Source organism: Hippopotamus amphibius, chromosome 2 (assembly GCF_030028045.1).
Source record: "Hippopotamus amphibius kiboko isolate mHipAmp2 chromosome 2, mHipAmp2.hap2, whole genome shotgun sequence".
NCBI lineage: Eukaryota > Metazoa > Chordata > Mammalia > Artiodactyla > Hippopotamidae > Hippopotamus > Hippopotamus amphibius.
The window spans coordinates 140414133-140439346 of record NC_080187.1 but is presented as its reverse complement, the minus strand read 5'-3'; the positions used below and the strand labels follow the sequence as shown (position 1 = coordinate 140439346).

The following is a 25214-nucleotide window of genomic DNA, read 5'->3' as shown; positions in this document are numbered from 1 at the left end:
GACACATATTTAATTTTATATGCCACACATTGAAAAATGGTTCTTTCCTTTTAAGCTTGAAAGGTATGGCTTAAAAACTGTGTCTATTGGGACACAAACCTGCATTAAGTTCTGCAAATTAGTCACTGCACAGACCAGCATTATTCGTTCAAGACTCAGTAAGAGCAAAAATTTCAAAAATAACTTTACAAAGCCCTAACCATAGGAGTTGAAAGCTGCTATTCTGAGTCCATTAAGTCAAAGATTAAATGCATAATAAAATACTATACTATTTAGGAACTATCTTAAATAAAAATATTATAAATCCACACAATAAATATAAGCATACATAAATCTGGATCCTTAATACTTTGTTATTAAATGATGCAAAACAATGTTTAATTATCAAGAATTTAGAAAAAGAGTATAGAAGTGGGCTTAAGGAAAGTAGGAGGAAATGATAAAATGCAGCAAAAATTAATTACTGAAAACCGTGAGAACCAGCAGACATAAACAAATCTAAGAGCTAGTTCTTTAAAAAGAAATAGATAAAAACAAAAAAATTGTAACAAGTCTTAGAAGAGAGCAATCAGAAACAAGATAATATATGTAAAACTCTTTGCACAGTACCTAAGCTCTCATCACTAATATTATTATTATTACTCAAAAAGAAAACAAGGCTATGGTAATAGATATAGGGGCACATAGCAGATTAAAAATATGGCAACAGCATACAAAATGTTGGCTAACATATTTTTAAAGTAGGACAAAATGGATGATATACTTGGAATAAATGACCAAATGGATCCAATAAGACATAGGAAACCAAAATAGATCAATAGAAAAACAGGAAAGATATATTTGAAACACAGTAGAACCCTACATGGTTTTAAAGGTAGACACTTTCAATTACTAAAGGACTTCTTTTTAGTGAATATTGAGGCTGTCTCACCAACATCTTATCTTTCCCTCCCTCACTATTAATAGCCCCGAGGAGTGGCCTAACCAGTATATCCAGGGTGGGACTCTGTTTTAACTAATCAAGGCAAAAGTTCCTTTATTACCATAATGGGAATCAGATGACCCATCTATAAGCCCATCAATTTATGGCATTTGCATGGCCAGAAAGTACAATTGACTCAATTCAAGACAATGAAACATAAAGCAGAAATTTTTTCTATGAACTTCTCAAAGAAGATACCTTTATCTTATGAGCACTTGTAGAAGCCAGCCCTCGCTCTTCTGAACTGTAAAGATGTGATGCCAGGCAGGGTGCCAGCTTGAAAAGTTTGTCACCCCAGAATTCAGAGTGATGTGACAAGAAACCAAATCACTGATGTCAGATGATCAGTGAATCAAACCAACCCCCAAACCCACCCAACCTATTTACGCTCCTTGTATATAAGCACATAAATGCATCTAGTGAAAAAACAAAACAAAACATTGTGAGTTTGTTTTCCTGTTGCAGGTAATATAAAAAAATAAAATAAAAATCATTCTACCAGAGCACAGAAAAAGATGGTAGCTACTCAGCATTTCTAGTGAAGGTAGGACAACCCTAATTATAAAACTGAATAAAGAAAACAAACTGAAATTGCTAATGTAGAAAGCAAACCCCTACATAAAATATTAGCAAATAGATTTCAATATGGTATAAAGGATAATTCACTAAGGCTAAACAGGATCTATGCTAAGATTATAAAGATGGTTTAATTTTAGTAGTGTATTAATAAAATATTTCATGACAATAAGTAAAATTTTAAACAATAATCACCACAATAATTTTAAAGACAAAACTTGAATGCTGGTTAAATCTCTTAGTGAGCTGGTGAATACATCTCCTTGCCAGAAGGATGGCACACCCCAACTCCACAGAGACAGGACCCCTCCAGACCTCACTGTAGGTATCTCCTCATGTGTATGTTCAATCATTTGTATCTTTTATTAGATGCTTTATTATGTGATAAACCAGTAAATATAAGTATTTTCTTGAATTTGTATGCCGCCATGGCAAATAATAAAACCTGAGGAGGGGGTTGTGGGAACTCCTGATTTATACCTCGTCAATTACCAGTCCCGGAGACCCAGACTTACAATTGCCATCTGAAGCTGGGGGCAGTCTTGTGGGACTCAGCCCTTAACCCATGGGATCTGGCGCTAAATCCAGGTAGATGGTGTCAGAATTGAATTGAATTATAGGACACCCAGCTGGTGTCAGAGAATTGGTTGGTGTGAGAAAAAACCCACGTAACTGGTATCAGAAGTGAAGTGGTGTCAGTGTGTAGAAGAGAGAGAGTTTTTCCTTTCAGAAAATACTGAAAGATTTATTAAAATAAAACTCAAAAGAATAGATCCTAAAGGCAAAGATTGATAAACCTGTCTATGTCAAATTAACAACTTGGTTTCATCAATCAAAACACATCACAACGAGAGTGAAAAGTCATGCCATAAATAGGAAGAATATATTTGCAACACTTATAGTGACAAAAAATTAGAATAAAAAAGAGTACCTGTGATTCAATTAGAAAAAGCTTTTCTGAGAAAGAGAAAAATAGGGACTTCCTAGGTAACGCAATGGTTAAGAATCCGCCTGCCAATGCAGGGGATGGGGTTCCACGCCTGCCCAGGAAGATCCCACATTCCGTGGAGCAATTAAGCCCCTGTGCCACAACTACTGAGCCTGTGCTCTAGAGCCCGTGAGCCACAACTATTGAGCCTGTGAGCCTCAACTACTGAAGCCCACATGCCTAAAGCCCATGCTCCGCAACAAGAGAAACCACCACTGTGAGGAAACTGTGCACCACGATGAAAAGTAGCCCCCTGCTGCTGCAACTAGAGAAAGCCCGTGTGCAGCAACAAGGACCCAAAGCAGTCAATAAATAAATCAATTAATTAATTAAAAAATTTTTAAATAAAAAAGAGAAAAATAAGTGAAGAATTTGAACATTTCTCAGAAAATATGAATGATCCCCAAACATGTGAAAAGTGCTTTACCTCATTAAGTAATGGGCAAAATTATAATTAAAATCACATTGGAATAATATTTTATATTCACCCTGTAAGCAAAACTTAAAAAGTCAGAAATCCTAAGTGCTGTCCCAGGACAGAAGCAGAAAACGTTGTTCCCTGCTGGAGGGAAAGAAAGCTAGAATAACTACTTTGGGAGACATTTTGATGTTTATCCAGTAAAACCGAATATATTCATATCCCAATACTCAACAACCTGACTCCTCAATACATTCCCTAGAGACAGTTTTGCAAATGTGCTCTAGGAGACTTGTCATCTACAAGAATGTTCAAAGCAATATTGTCTGTAATTACAAAATAATAACAAAAACCCTGAAAACAACCCAAATAGTCATTAAGAATATGCTGAAGTATGGAATACTCACTATAGCACAGAGCAAAAGGGTCATGACATGCGTCCACGTGTCATTCTAACTGAAAACCACATACTGTCGAATGAAAGAAATAAGTGATAGAAAAGCACAGTGTGTTTTGACACTTACATAAAGTTCAAGTGCAAGAAAAACTAAACAATGCATTAATTAGGAATACACACATATTTGCAAACTTGCAGAGGAGAGGAAGAAAGTGATGATCACCAGAGTCAAAGGACGGGTCGCCTTGGGGAATGCGGGAGGGTTGTGTGATTAGGGAGGTCACACAAGGGCAGCCAAGTACAGGCATTGGTTCTTTTTCTTAAATTGAGTGGCGAAAACTATAGTGTTTATCATTATTCTTTAAGCAGTTCACATACATTTTACACATTCTTTGAGTATATATGTTACGTATTCCTATGTGGATAGAAAATATTTTAAAACAAAAATAAATAAGTAACATGATTAATAATTTTGGAAAAATAGTTGAATGTGGCGTACTAGGTATACAGAAGGAATCAATTTATTTAGATGCCAAAAACAAAATTCACGTACAAAATCTTAACAGCAAAGAACACCTTGAAAATGATGGCAATCGTTAAAAGCTTAAAATCAGCTATCACAGGGACTTTATCAATCAAGAAGGAAAACATTAAGACCCATCCAAAGTCAAGTGGGCAAAAGTCATGACTAAACCACTCACAGAAGAATAAATACAAAAGACATGGAAAAAAATCAACCTCAGTAATTTAAAAATACAATTAAAGTAAAATTCAAGTATATTTCTATCAAATCAGCAGAAATTTTCAAATGATATTATTTCATGCAGTTGAGGGTAAGAATGTTCTAGACTCCCAGGGGAATGTAAACTGGCAAATTCTTTCCAGAAAAATGCTTTGCCAAATTTAGAAAAATATTTTAAAAGGTCATGCCATTGACCTAGTAATTCAACTTTGACTCCAGAGGTAATAACTAGAGTTGTAGACGATGGCTTATGACCAAATATTAATTGGAACATTATTCATATTAGGAAAGAAACTTAAATCTCCAAAATGTAGAGAAATGGTTACACGTGTTATAAGTAATATTTTAATGGAATAAGGTTACCAATAAATTAATATTTAGAAGTATAATTAATAATATAAGAAATTTCTCATAATAGACTATAAATTCAGCAAGATATAAAATCTATACATGTATATATAGCTATGCACACACATATCTAGGTGTGCATATATATTACACATATATGTGAATGTACATATATACATATACACACATTTATAAAAAAGGCTGAAAAGAAATATAGTAAAATGCTAACAGTGGTGTCTTCTATTTTATGCTGTCACTTTATTTCTAAACTCTATATAATAAACCTGATTGCTTTTAGAGTCAGAAAAATACAATATTTAGAAATCTGATTGACATTATATGTGACAATCCCACTTTATAATATTTATAATCCTGAAATGTAAAGCAAAGAACTGGTGCACAAACGTATCTTTGGAAGGGATTTGTTGATTCTGCTGAGCTCAAATTCTAATGGTCAAGATGGAGCATCTATCCAGGAGAGGGTCTATTTTTGCAGATGATGCATAAAAGATGCGCTAGAGGATGCTGATGATGGCGATGAGAGTAGCAACAATAGCAGCAACATGGAGACCGAGCGCTACCATTTACATAGCACTTTCAGGTACATGATCTATTGTAACCACTCAGTCTAATGGAAAAATTGTCACAGCCCAGCACTTATGCCGTTCGTTTATCCCACCCCAGCCCAACATGTGCTATGGGGGAATACAAGAAAGTAGAAGATAAGAACATGCTTTCAAAGAGTTTGCAGTCTGGTTAAAGAGATAAATCCTGCACCCAGTAAATGCTATGTGATGAGACTGAAAATATTAATATACGCAGGTTTTCCAGCTTTTCCCCTGCCTGCTAAAGAGAACATGTTGAGTCCCCTTCTCCACTCTCCAAAGAGGGTTCAGCGATTGCCAGACCACTTCTATGCTACAGCTGAATCTTTTCCCTGGACATCTGTAATCTAGAACTGGAAGAAAGGATAAGCCATCTGGGAGATTGTCTGGGGAGATAGGAAGAGAGCAAGTTTAGCACAACCATGGTGTTGTGTGTGAGTTAAGTGGGTGGAAGAAGAAAATGGGATGTTCAGAGGAGACGGTACAGTGTAGAAGATGCCTGTCCTCTGTGATGTTTGAGGAACTGTAATAAGCATTAATTTGAATCAAAGAGAAATTGTTTTTGGCTACCAGCCTGTTTCTTTGACCACAACATTAATGTGAGCCTAGATCTGAGCTCAACAGTAGAGTAACACTTTGGAGTCCTTTCTATGTAGAGAGGCAGGTACTTACCAAAGAAACTCTCCTTCCCTCCCTGTGCCATGATAGTTTCAGTATTTGCAACAGACTCTAATTCGAGGTCAGAGAGGTAGGTGGATGTCTAAGATGACCCCCCCGTGAGCTCCATCTCCTGTATTTGTGCCCTTATATAATACCCTCTTCTTGAGTTTAAGCTGAGACTAGTGACTTGCTTCTCATCAATAGAATACAGCAAAGTTGATGAGATAACAATTCTATGATGAGGTTGCAAAAGACTCTTACTCCTACCTTGCTTGCATTCTCTCTATTGCCTTCTCACACAGTCATATACGTATAGTGCAGCTGCAACATCAGTAAAGCAAGAGACCCACATGGCAAGGAACACAGGGCAACCAACGGCAGTGAGAAACTAAATCCTGCCAACATCCGAGTGAGCTTGGAGGGGTCGCCTTACCAAATTGAGCCTCGTGATGGCTATAGACCAACTGACCCCTTGATTGTAGCCTGTGAGAGACCCCTGAAGCACTGGAACCAGTCAGTCATGCCCAGACTCTGACCCACAGAAACTAAGGTAATATATGAGTGTAGTTTTAAGCCTCTAAATTTGGTGGTCTTTTGTAACAGCAATAGATGATTCATCCAGTCATGTATCTGCCTCTTCCTTCATTTTGTTCTTTCTCTCAGACCTTTCTCATCTCTACTCCAAATCAAATCTCCTCCAGGTCCTGACCCTCTTTCTAATGCAAGTTTCCCATTCGGATCGCTTAGACGCTAAAGTTGAATGTAGGAAGAAAGTGTCAGGCTGAAATAGGTCTCCGAGGTGGAGGAAAAGGTTGTTTCAGTCATGGCCACCCACCAAGTCCAACAAACCCTCCAGAGCAACTGCTTTGCCCCCAGAGCTCATTACCCACACATACTTCCCCACAAGATGAAGAAACGAAATGACTGCAGCCCTACAACGACCCTCTTAATTTCAAGACCAGCCAGGAGATGCAGATGGCAGTGAAAATCCAGAGCACACTTCCTTTGAAGATCATTTACAAGTGCCAGATGCCACACCATTTTCATTGAACTATTCATGGAAATGATTAAGATGAGGACATTTGAAAACCGTGTTCCTCTGGTAACTAAGCAAAACGGATAGGTATTGACTGTTGCATCACATTTCTTTATCTCAGCTGGCCTACCAACTGCTACCATGTTGGACAGCCCATCTAGGGTGGCTGCCCCAGCAGGATTTATCCAAAAGAGCAAGAATAGCCATGTGTCTCTAGCCTGTGCTACGTTGAAAGAGGATGGTAAGTAGCCCTGAAAAGCACAGTGTGTAGGATATGATTTCCTGTTCTTCCTCCAAGGTCATGAGCAGGAAGCAAATACACAGTAGTGGAAAGAAGACAAGAAAACCCTAAGGAGCAGAAAGCAAGGGGAACCAGATCCTCTATGCAGTACAACACATTGCAAATCCATATTTCTTAATTACCTTCTACAATCTTAATGCTATAGAGATCACAAATCAGCAGAAAACATGTCTACTGCCTAAATGAACTCACAGTCTTGTCACAAAGTTAAGATTATAATATATACCATATGATCCAGCAATCCCACGCCTGGGCATATATCCAGAGAAAACTCTAATTCAAAAAGATAGCAGGAGGGAGGGGATATGGGGGTATATGTATAAATACAGCTGATTCACTTAGTTGTACAGCAGAAACTGGCACAACAGTGTAAAGCAATCATATTCCAATAAAGAGCTTAAAAAAAAAAAGATACATGCACCCCATCTTCATAGCAGCACTATTTACAGTAGCCAAGATATGGGAGCCACCTAAATATCTATCAACAGATGAATGGATAAAGAAGATGTGGTATATACATACAATGGAATACTAGTAAGCCATAAAGAAGAAGGAAATAATGCCATTTGCTGCAACATGGATGGACCTAGAGATGATCATACAAAGTGAAGTAAGTCAGACAGAGAAATATATATCATATTTCACTTACATGTGGAATCTTAAAAAAGTTATACAAATGAACTTATTTACAAAACAGAAAAAGACTCACAGACATAGAAAACACACATATGGTTACCAAAGGGGATAGAAGGAGAGTCGGGGAGGAGGACATAAATTTGGAGTTTGGGATTAACATACACATACTACTATATATAAAATAGGTAAACAACAAGGACCTAGTGTATAACACAGGGAATCATACTCAATATCTTGTAAAAACCTATAATGGAAAATAATTTGAAAAAGATATATATATCTGAATTACTTTGCCATACACCTGAAACTAACACAATATTTTAAATTAACTACACTTCAACAAAATTTTTTTAATTTAAAAAAACATTATAATATTAAGACTAGTAGTCTATGTATGATCCCTCTCTTTCACCCCCCACCCAATCCATACCCAAGTCTCATCAATTCCACCTGCAAAATTGATGACTTCTTACCTCCACCCTCATTGCTTCTGTACTAGTCCAAGTCACCACAGTCTTTCCCCAAATGAGTCCAGCAACCTCTTGCCAGTACTTTTATTCTACTTCCAATCTACACTCCATGTCATACATGAGTTTTTGGATTTTTTTTTTAAATATCTGCAAAGGATTCCCATAGCACAGAATTGTTAACATGCCTATAAGTCCCTTCAGAATTTAGCTTCTACCCCTGCTCTCTGAACACCTCACACTGCTCTCACCCAGGCACTGTTATCCAGCCACAGTCACCTTCTTTCAGTTCCCTGAACTAACCAAGCTTGCCCCACCTTAGAACCTCTCTCACTTGTGCATCTCTCTGCCCAAAACATTCTACCCCCCTACCTAAGTCACTCACACTCAGTACTCTACTTTCCCTGATGTGTCACCTTCTCAGATTTTATGATCCTCCAATCCTAATCAGAGTCCTCTTTCATTGTCTCCCAAATCTATTCTTTCATAACACATCACAGTTTACAAGGAGATAGTCATGAGTGTGTGGACTTATTTATCTCTTTATTTATTGGCTGTATTGGTTCTTCGTTGCTGTGCACGGGCTTTCTCTAGTAGTGGTGTGCGGGCTTCTCATTGTGATGGCTTCTCTTGTTGCAGAGCAAGGGCTCTAGGCATGCGGGCTTCAGTAGTTGCGGCACATGGGCTCAATAGTTGTGGCTTGCAGGCTCTAGAGCACAGGCTCAGTAGCTGTGGTGCACGGGCTTAGTTGCTCCGTGGTATGTGGGATCTTCCCGGACCAGAGATTGAATCCGTGTCCCCTGCATTGGCAGGCAGATTTTTAACCACTGTGCCACCAGGGGAGCCCCTGAACTTATTTAATGTGTGTCTTCCCCACTAGATTATAAACTCTGTGAGGGCAGGGGCCAGATGTATTCTGTTCACCCCTCCATCTTCGAATAAATGGATGATACTCTCCCTCTTAGGAATTTCCACAGTTTTATTTATTTATTTTTTCATATCTACCTGCTACCCAAAATTTGTATAGTTACCTGAATATATGCCTTGTTCTGCTTACAAAAAAAAAAAAAAAAAATATGAGCTCCTTGAGGACACAGTCTGTGTCTTATAAATCTCTAAATTCACCTTAGGCCTAGCAAAGCCCTACATGTAGTTGACACTAATACATATATATTCAACAGATGAAACAACTAAATTGTGCCTTATGAGTCATTAGAGATGGTTTTACAGCGTTCTGATTAAATCCATTAAAGAATGTGATCTTTTCCTATCTTTTTAGATATATAACCGTGATGGTTCCATGCGAGGCTGTAAGCCGATATGATAAGATTCAGATGTGCTGACTCATGATGACTGAGTAATCTAATAATACTCCCATAGTGAGGGCATTACAATGGATTTGGGATTTTTTTTTAATATATTTTATAAGGGGGAAAAAGGTTTTCATCTCTGTACTACAAATGGGAGATATTCTAGGAAAATATATCTTGATAAATTAAAGAATACTTTTCTCATGCTGCCTCTTCTTCTGTAGTTCCTCTATTTTAAACTGGAATATTTCAAAATTTCCTATGAACTTGTTATTCTTATACAATTGCCCAAAGTGGGGAAAACAGATTTATTTAAATGGATATCTGTAAAATGTCTCTGAAAAGGAGAAGTCAGCAGAGACATATTTACCATGAAGCTAAAGAAATTAAGCTTCAGACCCCCCAGACACAGACTCCTTCCGCAGCCCTATTGTCATAAAATTTACAGCAGTGGGAATTTTAATAGCCGTGAGCTCACACTGCCCTCTGTCTCTTCTCTGACAATGCCACGTTCCCACTCCCCTCCATCACATTTCCCTTCCTGTGGTGGGATGAGGTGGTGCCCATGGCATTCTGGGCATCACACTCAGGAAGGGTTGAGTCGGGATCTATTTAGTTTCTGGTTAGTGGTACCATTTATAAGGTTCATAGTGAATCTCACGTATAGTTAAGTCATAGCTACCATCCCGGTGTAGAAAGAGCTTCCAATAACACTCCTACTTCCAACTGTGCTGACTCATCTAGTGACGTGATAGGAAAGTGGGGCCAGGAATTCTGCTGTGTTCCAAATCCATCCTACAGCACCTGGCAGTGAGAGTCGGGAAGGAGGGGAGAGACGTCAAGTTTGAAATGAGGTTTTTGTTTTGTTTTAGATTTCATGTTGGTGGGGTTTAGCAGCATTTTACCTGTGTGATTTTGTTATGTCTTTTGTCTCTCTAAACAGATATTCACTTTTGTAAATATTTTTATATTTATAATTTGTAATCTTTTTCTTATAGAGGGTCCCCCAAACGCAAGGGAAGTCCCCACAAAAGCTGGATTTACTTCCAGCACCAGCACACGTACAGAGCTACTTTTCCCATAGTAAGAACTCAAGGTAACTGTCAAACACATCAGGATCCTTAAATAATCTCTCTGCCTGGATTTATTTATTACATTAGCCTCCAATCAGGGAGCTAAAACAGTGCCATCTACCTGCTGTTCCTTTAAGTTACCTCCACAGCAACCTGAATGACAATTCAGGCCAACAGTACTTTGCCCTTGATAATTCCTCAAAAATGAGAAAAAAAAAAAAAAAAAAAAGGAGTGGGGGGGATGAGGGGGAGCAAATTCCCTGCCATCCAAAAACAGGGCAAGAAGTGGAATAATGGGTAAATGCTGAGCCTTTCAGGCTTAAATAGAAGAAAATATGATGAACTCATTCTTCTCTACTCTCCACAGTCCCTTAAATGAGAACAAATTACAAATCTAATACAATTGTTTTTCTTCTAATTCACAGAACAATTTTATGCAGCATGTCCTAATTCCTCAATGTACATCCAAGTTTCCCTTTTAGACCGCTGTGAGCATACACAAAATCAAACATGACATCTCTTGTTAAATCAAAGATTAGAGGGATAATTTAAAGAAAAACATCTTTTAGAGGTTGTGCTACTTAAAGAGAAAAAAATGTGGCAACTTAATGTAAATAGAATTGAATATTTTTATTCTTGTGATTTTCTAAGTTATACTGGCTTCAGTTTGGGTGAGTTTATCTACAGCAGTGGTTTTTAAACACATTTTTTTTTAACACTGATTGTTAGTGTTTTTTTTTTTCCACAAAGTTGTACAACCCTCTGTTCTAACATTATTTAATGTTAGAACACTTTCATCACCCCAAGAAGAAACTTCATACCCATTAGCAGCTGCTACCCATTTTCCACTCCCCCCAGCTCCAGGCAACCACGAATCTACCTTCTGCCTCCGTGGAGTTGACTGTTCTGGATATAACCAATGAATGGAATGATAAAATATGACTGGCTTCTTTCTTTCCCATCATGTTTTCATGGTTTAAGTGTTGCAGCATGTGTCAGTACTTCATTCCTTGTCATGACATCCACTGTATGGATGGATATACCATATTTTGTTTATTCTTGCATCAGCTGTTGGGCTTTTAGGTTGTTTCTACTTTTGGGCTCTTATGAATAATGCTATTATGAATAACCATGTACAAGTTTTTGTGTGGCCCTATGTTTTCATTTCTTTTGCATGTATCCCCAAGGGTGGAATCATTGGGTCATATGGTAACTCTACTTTTAACGATTTAAAGACTTGTCAGATTGTTTTCCAAAGTGGCTGTATCATTTTACATTCTCACCAACAGTATACCAGGGGTTCAGTTTCTCCACATCCTTGTCAACATTTGCTATTGTATGTCTTTTTTTTTTTTTTTAGAAGGAAAAAGTCAGAATCATTGGACAGGTTTCTTGAAGCTGAGTTTTCCCACAATCCAAATTGCTCCTGGTACAGGCTGTGTGACATCTCTCCGACCACGAGGCACCACCTCCAAACCAGGACAGATCAATTTCTATTCATTCTGGAATATAACTCAGCATTAAGCTGCTGCCACACGTGGACTCCGGTTGGATACAGATCAAGCTCTCTGGAACGTCTGTTTGCACACTTGGCCTTCACAGAACATTTCCAGGTGGAGTTGGTCCCCTTCAATCCAATGGCTCCAGCCTCTGTTCTTCTTTTCCCCCTTCTGCACACAGGTGAGTCGTTCATTGTCCCAGGTGACCAAGCTCTTGCATTTCCTGTTATCCAGGCCTTTATTGTCCTCATCAAATTCTTCTCCAACTTTAAATGTCACAAGGTAGTTCCTGAAGCTGCTGGTTGTGTGGATGGTAAAAGAATCCCCATTCTGCTCAATCACTTTCTGTGGCTTCAGCAGCTTGGCTGTCTTACGTGTGGCAAAGTCAATATCTAGAGCCAGCATGTAGCCCTCGAAGTTGTCGCTGCTGAGCAGGTTCCAGGTGCCACTGAGGTCGGCGGGCATGGCGGGGCTGGGGGCGGCACTTGTCTGTCTTTTTTATTTTAGTTATCTTAGTGAGTGGGACGTGGTATGTCTTGGTGGTGTTGATTTGCATTCCAAATACTTTTGATTTTGCATACATATTAGCATTTGCGCTCTCACCTTTTTTATGTGTGACGGATTATTTATGAAGTTGTTCACATACAGTACAGTACAAACACAGGAGATATTGTATAAAACATTCACTAAAAATATGTTCTAAATATAAGAGAGGTGCTAAGACTTTCTTCCAAGATGTCACAGAATGGTTCCTTTTACTCTCCTGGGGTTAATACATCCTACTTGAAAACTATCTAAGAGATGAAGGAAATTTAAAATGAGAATTTTGCTGAAGATCAAGGATTCTAATATTCTTTCCACGGTGTTTATTTAGTGAGAGCTCACTACATGTGAAGCATTCTGCAAAGTACTTTCCAGGTTATAAAGTACATAAAAGAATGTCCATGATGTCAGATGTCACAGTCTGATTTATTTCATAACCAAGGTTCTCTTGATACATATTTCTTTCTTTTAAATTTGGAGCATTGTGACCACATTACATAAACAATAATTCATGGTGCAAGCAAATACAGTGAAACTAATCTAGCATATCTTAATAACATAGACAATAATTAATGGTTATGTATGAAGCCATGAAAGGTAATGATTCACCTAAATTTCATCAACTTAGTGTTACACAACCCAGCTCTCCTTTTGTACATATGTACCTCTTCTCTATGAGTATTAACTGGCATTTTCTATCTTTTCTCTCTAGTTGTCCTCAAGATATTTTCTTTCTCTTAATTGTTCTGAATTTTTACTACAGTGTGTTTAATTATAGATTTATTTTCACTTATTGTGTGAATGATTGACTGTCTACCTACTGTTAAGTTTCAGTGTTCATCAAATCTAGAAAGTTCTCATGCATTTTGTTTTCAAATATTGCTTTTGGGTTTTTTTGTAGGCTTTTTGGTTAATAACTGAACAATGCAAGCAAGCAAAGAATGGTTATTTTGAAGCAAAATCATCTCCCTAAGGACAAAAAGGATAAAAAAGAAATCAGAAATAACATGAGCAAATAAAATAAAATAAAATAATTTTAAAATGACTGTGAAAATAAAATGATGCTGGTGGAAAACACCCACAATATTATTCATGCATCTTAAGAGCAGTGGTAACTCATATACTTGTTTAGCTCCTGTAACTTGTAGTCAGCCTCACTTAAAGAATATCACAGGCTAGTTGGACTCACAACGAATGCAGCCCTTGTGCAAACAAACATTATGAGATATAGTTATTGCCATGGTCCTGAGGATGGCTGGCAGTGGGGGATTCTTCACATCCAGGAGGGGGAGCTGAGCAATCTGAGTGGTGTGTGTGGTCCATGTCAATCCGTTCCTTTGTTCTGAGTGGCAACTATGTAAATCAAATGGACCCCATTAACTTTCAGAATTACCAGAAAAGCAAGGAATCCAACGGAAATAAGGGAAGACTGCTAGTTTCTGGAAATCCTCAGCAAAAGAAGGAACAGGAGTGGGTGGAGGCAGAGGCAGTAGAAGGAGGCCATTAACTCTGTGGGAGGACAGCAGTTCAGAAAGGAAGAGATCCAGGACCTGGGGGGCAGCTGGGAGGAGCCACTTGACCCCCTAGCTACCCTAAAAGCCTTTTTGTGCATCTTCCTGGGGACTCTTATGAGACTAGGAGACCTCCCAGCATCCTATAAGGGATGTGTGCTTATCCTTGCAGGAAGTTTTGGCACTCAGGCTGCCACACATATCTCATGGGAAATGATGCAAGCAATAAATAAAAGATACTACTAGGCTTCAAATCAAACTACAGGTCTCAAAGAATGAGTAAGTCAGAAGCAGTATTTTTTATAAATAAAGGAACAGGGGCTATAGGTCTTCCAGTAACTTGGCTCTGGGCAAGTCACTCAATCTCTCTGAATCTCTCTAAGCCCCTCTGAGTTCCTTTATCTTTGATATATGACATTACCTACCCGTTAAGGCTATTGCTAAGATTAAAACCTGAAATGTTTGTTAAGATTAGCACAAAGACTGCTGATAAATGTGACTTTTTTTCTTCTCCCAAACCCAGGTCTGCTTCCGTTTCCTTTCAGGAACTTGTGAAATAAGGACACCCTTCATAAAAATTAATAGGTAGGGTTAGAATGAAAAATGAAGCAGAGACTTCCCTGGTGGTGCAGTAGTTGAGAATCCACCTGCCAATGCAGGGGACATGGGTTCAATCCCTGGTCTGGGGAGATCCCACATGCCAAAGAACAACTACTGAGCCTTTACTCTAGAGCCCATGGGCCACAACTATTGAGCCTGCATGCTCTAACTACTGAAACCCGTGCACCTAGAGCCAGTGTTCTGCAACAAGAGACGCCATCACACTGGGAAGACCATGCACTGCAATGAAGAGTAGACTCTGCTCTCTGCTCGCCACAACTAGAGAAAGCCCATGCACAGCAATGAAGACCCAACACAGACAAAAACAAAAAAGGAAAAGAAAAAGAAAAATGAGGCAAACTCCACTTTATCTCTACACAGTTCTCACTACCTCATGTTCTCACTTACCTCTAGACCTTGGCGGAAAACTATCAAGGGGATTTTCCTATATGATTCTAACCCTGTTGATTTCTTTTACTTTGAAAGTAAAACTACATGGCCCTCTGGAGCCATCTAAGCAAAACTCTAGCTGTTTTTGTTACAGGAGACAGAGAGTTAAATTGAGGGAGCTGAAATCCATCACCTGTCAGGGCGACTCAAAGTGTTTCAAGGACCAACAGCATCTGTATCCATGGGAGCCTGTGAATCAGATCTGCTTTATAACAAAATCCCAGGTGTACTCAGATTAATGGTTGAGGAACACAGCACACCCTCTCTTCCACTTGGTACCATTGCCCCTGATTTCCCTCTTGTAAGTCGGGGATGGAATGTGGGGAGCTTCTGTTTTGCCCTCTGTCTCCATTTCAATCCATTACCCATGGCAGAGCCATTCAGGAGTCCCTGGTAGTTCAGTGACACAATCCATCAGAGCTGAATTCCACCAAAACTTTCATGGAACAGGCTGGTCCTCTCTGTCAGTGCTTGGGCCGCTGTCTTGTCAACAGCCAAGAGAAGAGCAAGGAAAGCAGGTGGAGGATCTGGATTTGGAATGCCCACGGCGCACAAGCAGCACAGAATATCCCTTACACACAGAGGTGGCTGGACAGACCCAGAGCAACTCTCTCACCCTGGGACCCACACCCTGACCACACAGAAGGAAGATCCATCAAAGGGGAGCCTTTTAGTCTGTTGAAAGCACTAAATTAAAAAACTAAAGAAGCTGAGTTTAGCAAGCAAATGGTAGCAATGTATCTGCAATCAGAATAAGCATCTTTTGTGTGTGTGTGTGTGTGTGTGGCCACATACTCTATCCCTTTATGTATTAATGCAATGCTAATTCGTTCTACTAATGATAGTTATAACAGGAGGGTAATGACCAGAAGCCCTATACAAATTATTCATCTGCTTTCTTTTCTCTCTCTTTTTCTCTCTTTTTTTCCTTTTAGTAATGAACTGATTAGGGCCTGAAACGAAGGAAATGCAATATCTGTCAACTCACTATAAATATGGACGGGAAATTCTAAGAGGGTTTTTTCTGTTTCTTTGGCATTTGTTTCAATGCTGCATGGATTTATTCAGAAGTGAGCTGGGAAGTCAGAACCATAAAAATGACTAAATTCAAACATAAAAAATTAAACCTTTGTACCTTGGACCAAGCTTATGGTTATTCAGCTCCAGCCTCATCTCCATTTTTATTGGAAACAAATTACACATCTATGTATGATTCAAAGGGTGCTTCCTTTTATCCTTCCCCTTCTGAATGTGTGTGGCTCGGGTGCTTCAGTTAAATTCATACCAGCAAAATGATAAAGCTTGTCTTCAGGCCTATATGTCCTGCTCACACAGACAGACAGACTGATGGATATGCACGATTCATGCCAGCTGAAATCATCTGCTATTTCACAGAGATCAGTTGATTCAGACCAATTTTTTTGCCCACAAACATGCACAGATATCTCCATTTCTTAAATAAGCAAAATAAAAATATTTTTCTCCTCCATGCTACCTCCTTAAGCTCCATCTAGTCTCTGTCTTATTAAAAATTGTTAATTTGAGTTCAGCAAATCCATTTTAAGTACATACTCTGAGACAGATCTCACTTAACACTCCTATCAGCCCTATGTTGCAGGTAAGATCCTCATCTTGCACAGGAGGGAGTCAGCAGAGACGTGTCTAACATCAAACAGCAAGAGAAAGAAGCAGGATTCACTCTAGGTCTTTTAACTAAATATCTTTTCAGTAGCTCAGTGCTTCTCAAAGCGTGGTCATTGGACCAGTAGCATCAACATAATCCAGAAATTAATTAGAATGAAAATTTGGGTGACTCATCCCAGACCTATTGAATCAGAAAGTCTGGAGGTGGGACCCAGCAGTCCACATAAAAAACCCATAGATGATTCACTGTCAAGTTTGAGGACTGCGCTAGCCCAAGCTGCCTACTATCTCCCCGTTCAGAACTATTTGGAAAGACAGGGGATGCCCACTCCCTTCTCTTACTCAGAAGCCACTCCCTCCTTAACAACTTCGTTCCCATGCCTACCGCTTTCCTACACAGTGCTATGTTTGTGTTTTCGTTTCTCCATTCAGCAAACATTCACTGAACGCATTCGATGGGCGGGATGCTCTGTTGGATGCTATGAACGTAAACGTGCAGACAAACAGCTTCTCTATGTGCAGAGAGAATGACAGTGGTGCTAGAACAACCCTCACCAAAAGCCATCATGATTTTCTCATCAGCACATCCAGGGGCTTCGCCTCAGTCCTCCTGAATCCCCAAAGCACCTGACACTACTGACCTTGTTTCTTCTTAGGGACTCTCTTCTTTCATAACTCTGTGCCTCAGCTGGTGGTTTCTGTCTTTTCCATTAGTTTTACTGTCTCCATCATGTAAGATCCTCATCTTGCATAGGAGGAAGTCATTTGTATCCATCTTCTCTTCTTTGAATATACTTCCCCCTGTTAGTTTTCTCAAATCTCCTCACTCCTCCCAATTTTTCTGCCTCTCTCAACAGCACCTTCATTTTCCACAGAGGCTCAAAACCTCAGCCTCTCTTTACCCTTTCTCTAATACCCCAACCCGTTTTCCAAGGCCAAGTCCTCAAGTTCATGGTGTCTCTAACACCTCATCTTCAGTCCCACTGCCACCAAATTAGTTCAAGCTCTCCTTATCTCCAACGAAGATTATTTCACTACATTTACCTGTCTTCCTTATCTCCTGCCTCCAGAATCCATCTGCTTTGGTACAATAGACAAAGAAGTTTTTGTAAAAATTACATACCTAGCTTGCTTCAAAACTCTGTTTGTTTCCTCCTTGTCCACCAAGCTCAAAATGGTCTTCTAAGCAGGCTCTCAATGATACGATTCCAAATTAACCCTTCTAAGGTCTATCTCCCCTACGTGCTCCACGACTTCCATAAAACAGACCACCACCAAAACTTTTCCAAATGCAAGCTTTTTTTTTTTAACTTCTGTTCACATATTTCTTTCTTTCAGTTAGTTCATCCTTTGTACCTGCTCTATCCTACTCTTCTTTAAGGTCCAACTGAAATACCACGTTCTCCATGGTGCTGACCTAGTTCCACCAAGGGTTTCCTGCTCTGCTGAGTCCCTAAGTGCCTTGCTCCTTCTTCGCCAGCCCATCGTTCCTCTCCTTTGCATCTGAATATTGATGTGGCTGGATTATCACTTTGCCCTCAAGAGATACATGTCTTTTGCTGCCCTAACCAGTAACTTTCTCAGGAGAGAAGCTCATTACTCATTAAATATTGGTGGAATGTAATTGAAATCCGTTTTCTTTCTCCTGTTTCTCCTTTACACACATTGATGCATAATCCCGTTTTGTTCTTAACATTTGATTCACAAATCAAATTTAGCTTCTGTCCCAAGGATCCAGAATTTACCTTTTGCAGAGCCTCATTCAAATTTATCCTCTGTGCCCTTTATCACATCATGTCTTATGTTCGGTTCCCAGAACTCATAAGAGGTTTGGGGATGGTTTGTCAATTAACATCTTAATTATGGTGGAATTAACCCAGGCAGATCTGGATGAAATGTCTCCCCTGTATGACTTTTCCATTATCCTTCTCTAGTCTCTCAGAAATTCAGTTTCTGTGTCTATAGAAAGGGGTTAGGCGGATTCTTCCTACCTTAGAGGCTATCAAGGCTAAATGAGACAATGAAATTGAAACATCGAACCACATAACACATGCCAGATCATTTTCTAATGCTTTGGAATTGAAAAGATTTGCTTCCATTTTGCAGATAAAGAAACCAAGGCCCAGCTCTGCGATCACCAGCTTGGAGGAGGCAGAGCCAACAGTAAAATCATTGTCTCTTGACTCCCTGCCAGGTCCTTCTCCAGGTAAATGATGCACATCCCTCCAGGGGCAAACTGGGTCTGATTAACTGAAGGCCAAGGAGTGAAGCAGGCCTAGGGCCGTTCCCAGCTCCTCACCCCAACCATGGGGGCAGCTAGCATTTGATCCCCTCCTCTTGTTATGTAGGGAGCCTCCCAAGACCTGGGGAGCAACTATGGAGCCATTTTGGCAGGGCTGTGGCAAAATGAGAAACAATGAGAAACCTTCCGGGTGGTTTCTGCAGCAGCCGCTGACTCAGGGCTGACTCACGCAGCAGGAGTGTGGGTGCCAAGCGGCTGCCGTCTGACCTTGCAGACCTTCGGGAGACTGAGTGTGTCTGGGAGTCCCTGGGGCAGTTGTGACACCCTGTGGCCAGGTTGGGTCATCACAGCAGAGTGTCCCTTAGTAAAACCGAGAGTATGTGGGAACAGATGCAGACAGAGCCAGAGCTGCTGGCCTGAGTTTGTGGAGCAGTCTGCCTTCTGCCTTCAGCTTATGCTCAGAATTCCTCCAGTGCCCAGCCCCACTTCCACCTTAATTAGATTTTTTGGCCTTTTGATATTAATCCAGAACACCCCCGAGAGAGGAGGTGAAAAGAACTGAAGAGGTGAACACCACAGGAAGTGACTCAGAATCAGTACTTAAAGCCTCCAGATGGCAGGGACCATGTCCTTCTCTCCGCAGCTGCCTACCCACCCCGTTGAGCTCACTGTGTGCTGTAGGTGCTCTGTAGATGCTACTGAATGTTGACTATGGCCATGCCCACCGACTTGATCAAGGGCCAATAACTATGCTACTGTATTAAATCTGATCTATCAATATAAGTTAATCTCATACATTTAAAATATGAGACACGGAATATGTCCTGCCACATCACAGGAAGGCTGTCACAGTCATCACCGATTGCAGCCCTCCAACGTGAGCCAGGGAGCTGAGGAAACTCAGGGCTGAAAAGAACACCTGCCTTCTAGCAGACATCCGACTGCAGCCACCCTTCACTGTGAGCCCTGAGGAAACTCCGAATACTGGCCCCAGAGAGCTGAGGTGCATGCCCAAGGCATGATTTCCAAAGCCCCGACTCTTGCATCTTCCCATACGCAGAAAAGCACTAAATTCCTTAACTTGAGATATCTGGCTTTCTTTCATTAACAATAATCCTTTGACGTTTCTGACTACCTGTCCTTTGTTGCAAAACTCCTATATGTCCTGGCTCCTCCCCTCACCTCCTTGGAGCAGTCTCTCAGTGTTACCTGAAACGCTGCCTCCCAGGCTGCAGTTCTCATTTTGCCCCAAATAAAACTTAATTCACAACTCTCATGTTGCGCATATGTTTTTTAAGTCAACAAATACAACTTCAGTTTGACTTGCTCTGGCTATATAGTCAGTCTCCAACAGCAGGAAGAAAGAACCTTAGCTCCCAATGCCTTTCTAGAGAAGTTTAGAAGACAGGATTGCACCTGTGTGCGCTGATGTAGGAAAATTAATTAGACCACAAGGAGACAATGCTATTCACTATTCCCCTGGCCTGTGTACTTTCCTTGACTTGCCCTGGCTTTGTTCAGCTTTCTTTCACTCTCTCTTTCCTCCCAGTCCCTTTTCTTTCTCTGTTGGAAGGGCCTCTACTTCCAGTTTTATCTTTTCATGCTTGCTTTTATCTTTTGAGAAAATATTTTTTCTTAAATAATTGAGCACCGCAGGACATGAGTCTGGAATGGGATTAATTCTAACCTGGCCTCTTCTAGGTGAAATACACAGCAGAATACAACAGAGTGTAGCTTCAGGCAAAGAGTCACAACAGCTACCAGTGTGAGTAAACTCACTTAACAGGATTTGTAATTTTGTGAAATTATTTAGAAAGGCACTATCATGTCACCTGTACTGGAGGAACTGACAGTTTGAAAAGCATCTTTTTGTTCTATGCTGGTTTCTCGAAGTGTCTCAGAGTATTACCATCTACTTCTATCAGATAAATAAAATAAAATAAATAAAATAAAATAAAAAGTAGAGCAAGTATCCAGAGATGGTGATATTCCCATGGTTGGAGAACAGTTTGGACAGGAGAGAGAGACTAGAGTTGGAAAAGAAGGGCAAAGTTGTATGTAACCTAGACAATGGCCCAATATCGGGAGAACCAGCTCTGGTGGTTTCCATACACACGGCCGGCTGCCTTTCCAAACATCCAGTGGTAGCTGTTGACCTTGGACACCATGCTGTCAGCCACACTGGATTTTCCCCAGCACATGCGTCAGGTCCAGTCTCATCTCTGGCCTACCCTACTAGGCTCCATATACCTGCCTCCTCCAATTTCTACCCCACATCCTGCTGCTTTAGATGCCCTGGCTGTCTATTTCCTCCTTCTGCCACAGGTCCTTTGCACTTGCTCTTCCCTCTGTGGAGAATGTGTGTCCCCCAGCCCCTTGCATGGAATGATCCTTCACTTCATTCAGAACTTGCCTTCGTTGTTACCTTTCAAAACTCACCTCCCCCCTGCCCTCCCTTATGCTCCATTCCTCTGTCCTGCTTTATTTTCTCTATTTTATTTACAGCAACCTGGAATTATGTTACGTATTTATGGTGTTATTTTTAATTATCTTTCTTTCCATGATGCCTAGGTTCTTGTCTCTAGTGTTTAGTACTTAATAGATGCTCAATAAATATTTATTCAATGAATGAATTAGGCCTGCCTGGCTTTTGTCCAAACCCTTTCTTCTCCAAAATTTCCAACTTTGTCTTGCAGATCAATTATTAGAGGAAAACTTATTTTTCAATTTCTTACAGTCATAAAGCACTAGATCTGGGACAACTAATTTTTCAATCTGTAAAATAAGATCATGTATGTTTTCTAAAGTGCCGTACCAAAAGAATCATTGAAATTTTGGAAAAGGAAGTTAATATTTACTGATAACTTACTATATGCCCACTATAATGCTAGGGCATTTCCAAACATTTTATGATTAACTTCCCTCAACAACTATTCTGGTTGGCAATATTATCCATATTTTATAGATGAGGACACAGGCTCAAAGAGATTTAAAAATTGACGAAGGTTTTAGTGGGCTGAAATACTGTCCCCTAAAAAAGATATGCCCAAGTTCTAACCACAGGTAGCTACGCACATAATCTTATTTGGAAATAGGATCCTGTCAGATGTAATTAAATCAGTCTTAGGATGATATCATACTGGATTTAGGGTGGGCTTTAAATCCAATGACTGACATTCTTATAATAAGAAGGGAGGACACGGAGACACAGCCATGAAAAGATGAAGGTAGAGACTGGAGTGATGTGTCCGCAAGCCGAGGAAGGCTAAGGGTTGCTGGCGGCCACCAGAAGCTGGGAAAGAGGCAGGCATGGCACCGATTTCCCCTCCCAGACTCCAGAAGGAACCAGTCCTTAATGCTGGATTTCCACCTTCCAGAGCTATGAGAGAATACATTTCTGTCATTTCATAACTAAGCAGGGGCTATGGGGCTTGGGGATGGTGGGGGAGGGGGGGTGCAGGCCCTTCCCCGTATCCTCTGCTTTAGCTCCTCTCCGAAGTAGCCAAATAACAGTATTTGATGAAAATTTCCTGCGTTGTTTTACAGATGTGACCCCCCCACCACCACTACCAAGGGGAAGATGTTAACGACTTGATGACCAAGAGCACATAGCCCCTGGAGCTTAAGGACTGATAATGTTAACCCCTGTGACCCCGCCCTGCTCCCTCACCATCAGCCAGAGAATAGTGCACAAGCGGATCACACACCCTGGGACCCTCCTCCCTCACCTGGCTTTTAAAAATGCTTTGCAGAAACCCTTCAGGGACCTCAGGGTTTTTGGGGCATGAGCCGTGTTTCTCCTGACGTGGCCCTGCAATTCTCCTGACATGGCCCTGCAATAAACCTTTCTCAGCTCCAGACTCCAACGTTTGGGTTTGTTTGGTCTCGCTGTGCGTGGTGTCAGGCACATGAACTTGAGCTAACAATTTTAAGCCACCCAGTTTATGATCATTTGTAACCTATTTAACAAATACAAAACCCTGGGCGGTAAGTGGCAGAGCAAGGACTCGAAACTGGATCTGTTGAATCAAATCCTACACTCACTTGCCTTACCATCCCAGCTGACTTCCCTGAATCCTACAGCAGAGAACCATTCTTGCTTCACACATTATAACAATATAGAAAGATTTAAAAGCAGAGCTCCATAACCAAATAAAATCTGCAAGTATCATTGTTACCTTTAGTCGTATCATCATCTATATTCATGCCTACCTACAAAAGACGACCTCACACGAAGGAAATTCTCAGGTGATTCCAAACTGAAAGGGTTGCAAATGCCGGGAAAGGAAGAAGAGACAGGCAGGGGAACTTAGCAGCAACAGCAAGGAGAGAGCAGAATATAATAAAAGGAGACTTAACTGGAGGGAAAGAGCAGCCACTCCCTTTGAAGAGAAATATTCAAAGCACAGAGCAAACTTGAAAAAGAATCCTGAAAAGAGACACATGGGTGGCCAGTGGGATTTAGACTGGTCCTGCAATGCTATAGCAGGGAGGGGGAAAAAAAAGAGCTAATATTTCGAAGTTCAGCTTCAGAGGTGGAAAAATCACACAACTGGTAGGTTTCCAAGTCCCTTTTTATGAGGATCTAATGAGAGGATAGATTATTTTCTCGAGTCCTTTCAAACTAGGACGTGGAAATGCATCAGCGGGAGGCAGGAAACTGATGAAAGGGTTAAATGAAGGGGCTGTGTGCAGAGGATGGATTGATTTCTGGGGACAGATGAAAAGCCATAAATATGTGCACTTGATGGGGTGATAATTAAGGTCACTGGGGAGTCCCGGGGAGGGGGGGGCACCTTGGAGGCAAGGGTGGAATTGCTTAGAAAATCACAAGCAGGCAAGTGGGTCAGTGGGAGGAAACCACACAGGAGCCTTAGTGCAAACTTCCTGACAGCCTGAAGTTTATTGCATCTCCTCTTAACTCAGATTTAAAGTGACCTTTTGCCGTTCCTCGTTCCTCGAGTGAAGTCATTTCCTTTGAGGAAAGGTGCTATACAAATGTAAACATGTAAGTCTGCACAGGACAGAGTGAGAGAAAATAAATACATCCCTGAATCCTCTTGCCCTGATCCTCAAGAGACAGACTGCATGTGACCTCATGGACCTTTCTTTTCATCTTCTGTTGATGGGAATTGTACCTGACACCACCAATGTGGTGTCCCCTTTCCATCTGGGAAATTCACAAATAAGTGATACTACCGGAGATCACACTGTTTTAATAAAAACCCTCTGAGGTCAGTTGTGGCCCTGCTTGTCTAGAAGAATAGTTATGTGGCCAAGACTGGTGAGTCTGGAAAACCCTTGATCAGGAAAGGCTGGGTTCTGATCAAATAAATGTGACTTAACTCTGTACAGAACTACCCAGGAGTAGACCCTTGCAGAACTCAAGAGTTTGCCCATTTTCTCTGCAGGTGCATCTGCGTCTACATCTCAGTTGCTTTGCATATGTGGCGTCTGCCATCTGAAATGGCTTCCTTTGCTCCATTTGTCAAAGTCCTGATGGTTTAAAATATAAGGCTTAATCCAAATGTTCCCTCCCCTGAGAAGCCTTCCCTGATTCTCAGCTCAGCAGTGAGCCCTCTCTCCTCTGGGTGCTATTCTGGCACTTGTGACCGCTCTCATTCTTTCACTAGCCGCTCTGGTCCAGGGTCTGGGAATCCGAGGTCAAAAGGATGAGAGCCGTATTCCACCTCTGTTCACCCCCACAGCGCAGCCCACCCCATAAGACCACGCTTACCAGCAGAGTCGAATTACCTATAAATAGAAAAGACACTAACGATGATTGTCTCCCGGCTGTGAATTAACTAAAAAGGTCACCCAAAAATGTGACTTTTCTCCCCAAGGAACAGTGATATCAAAAGCTAATGAAATCTGAACTTTATCATTTTCCACTGAACTTTTCATTCTGTTTTAGGATATTAAAAGAGAGAGAAGCATAGAAAAAGGGAAAAACTGGCAGTCAGGAGTTAGATCTTAAGAGGCTCTTGCATTTGCAGGTGATCTTTGATATTAGGCCAGACACAAAGTATGGTCAAGTCTCTATAAATGGAAGACCTTGTACGTTTTGGTGAAGATAGGTGTCTGCATCTATTTAAAAAGATATATTGAGTACTTATTATATGCTTGACGCTATAACTGATAATAAATATCTCTTGGTCTTAGCATGGGGCCTTGCTCATGGTAGCA

General features: G+C 40.6%; 2 protein-coding genes across 2 annotated transcripts in view; both read right to left on the bottom strand.

Moving 5' to 3' along the window:
* AGBL1 (AGBL carboxypeptidase 1) overlaps positions 1-25214 on the bottom strand; it is a 746106-nt gene that overhangs the window by 250823 nt on the left and 470069 nt on the right. The gene's annotated exons all lie outside the window — the stretch shown is intronic.
* Positions 11952-12517, bottom strand: LOC130844214 (retinoid-binding protein 7-like). The gene has a single exon (XM_057720468.1). The coding sequence runs from the start codon at positions 12501-12503 to the stop codon at positions 12099-12101; it is 405 nt and encodes a 134-aa protein (XP_057576451.1). The 5' UTR covers positions 12504-12517; the 3' UTR covers positions 11952-12098.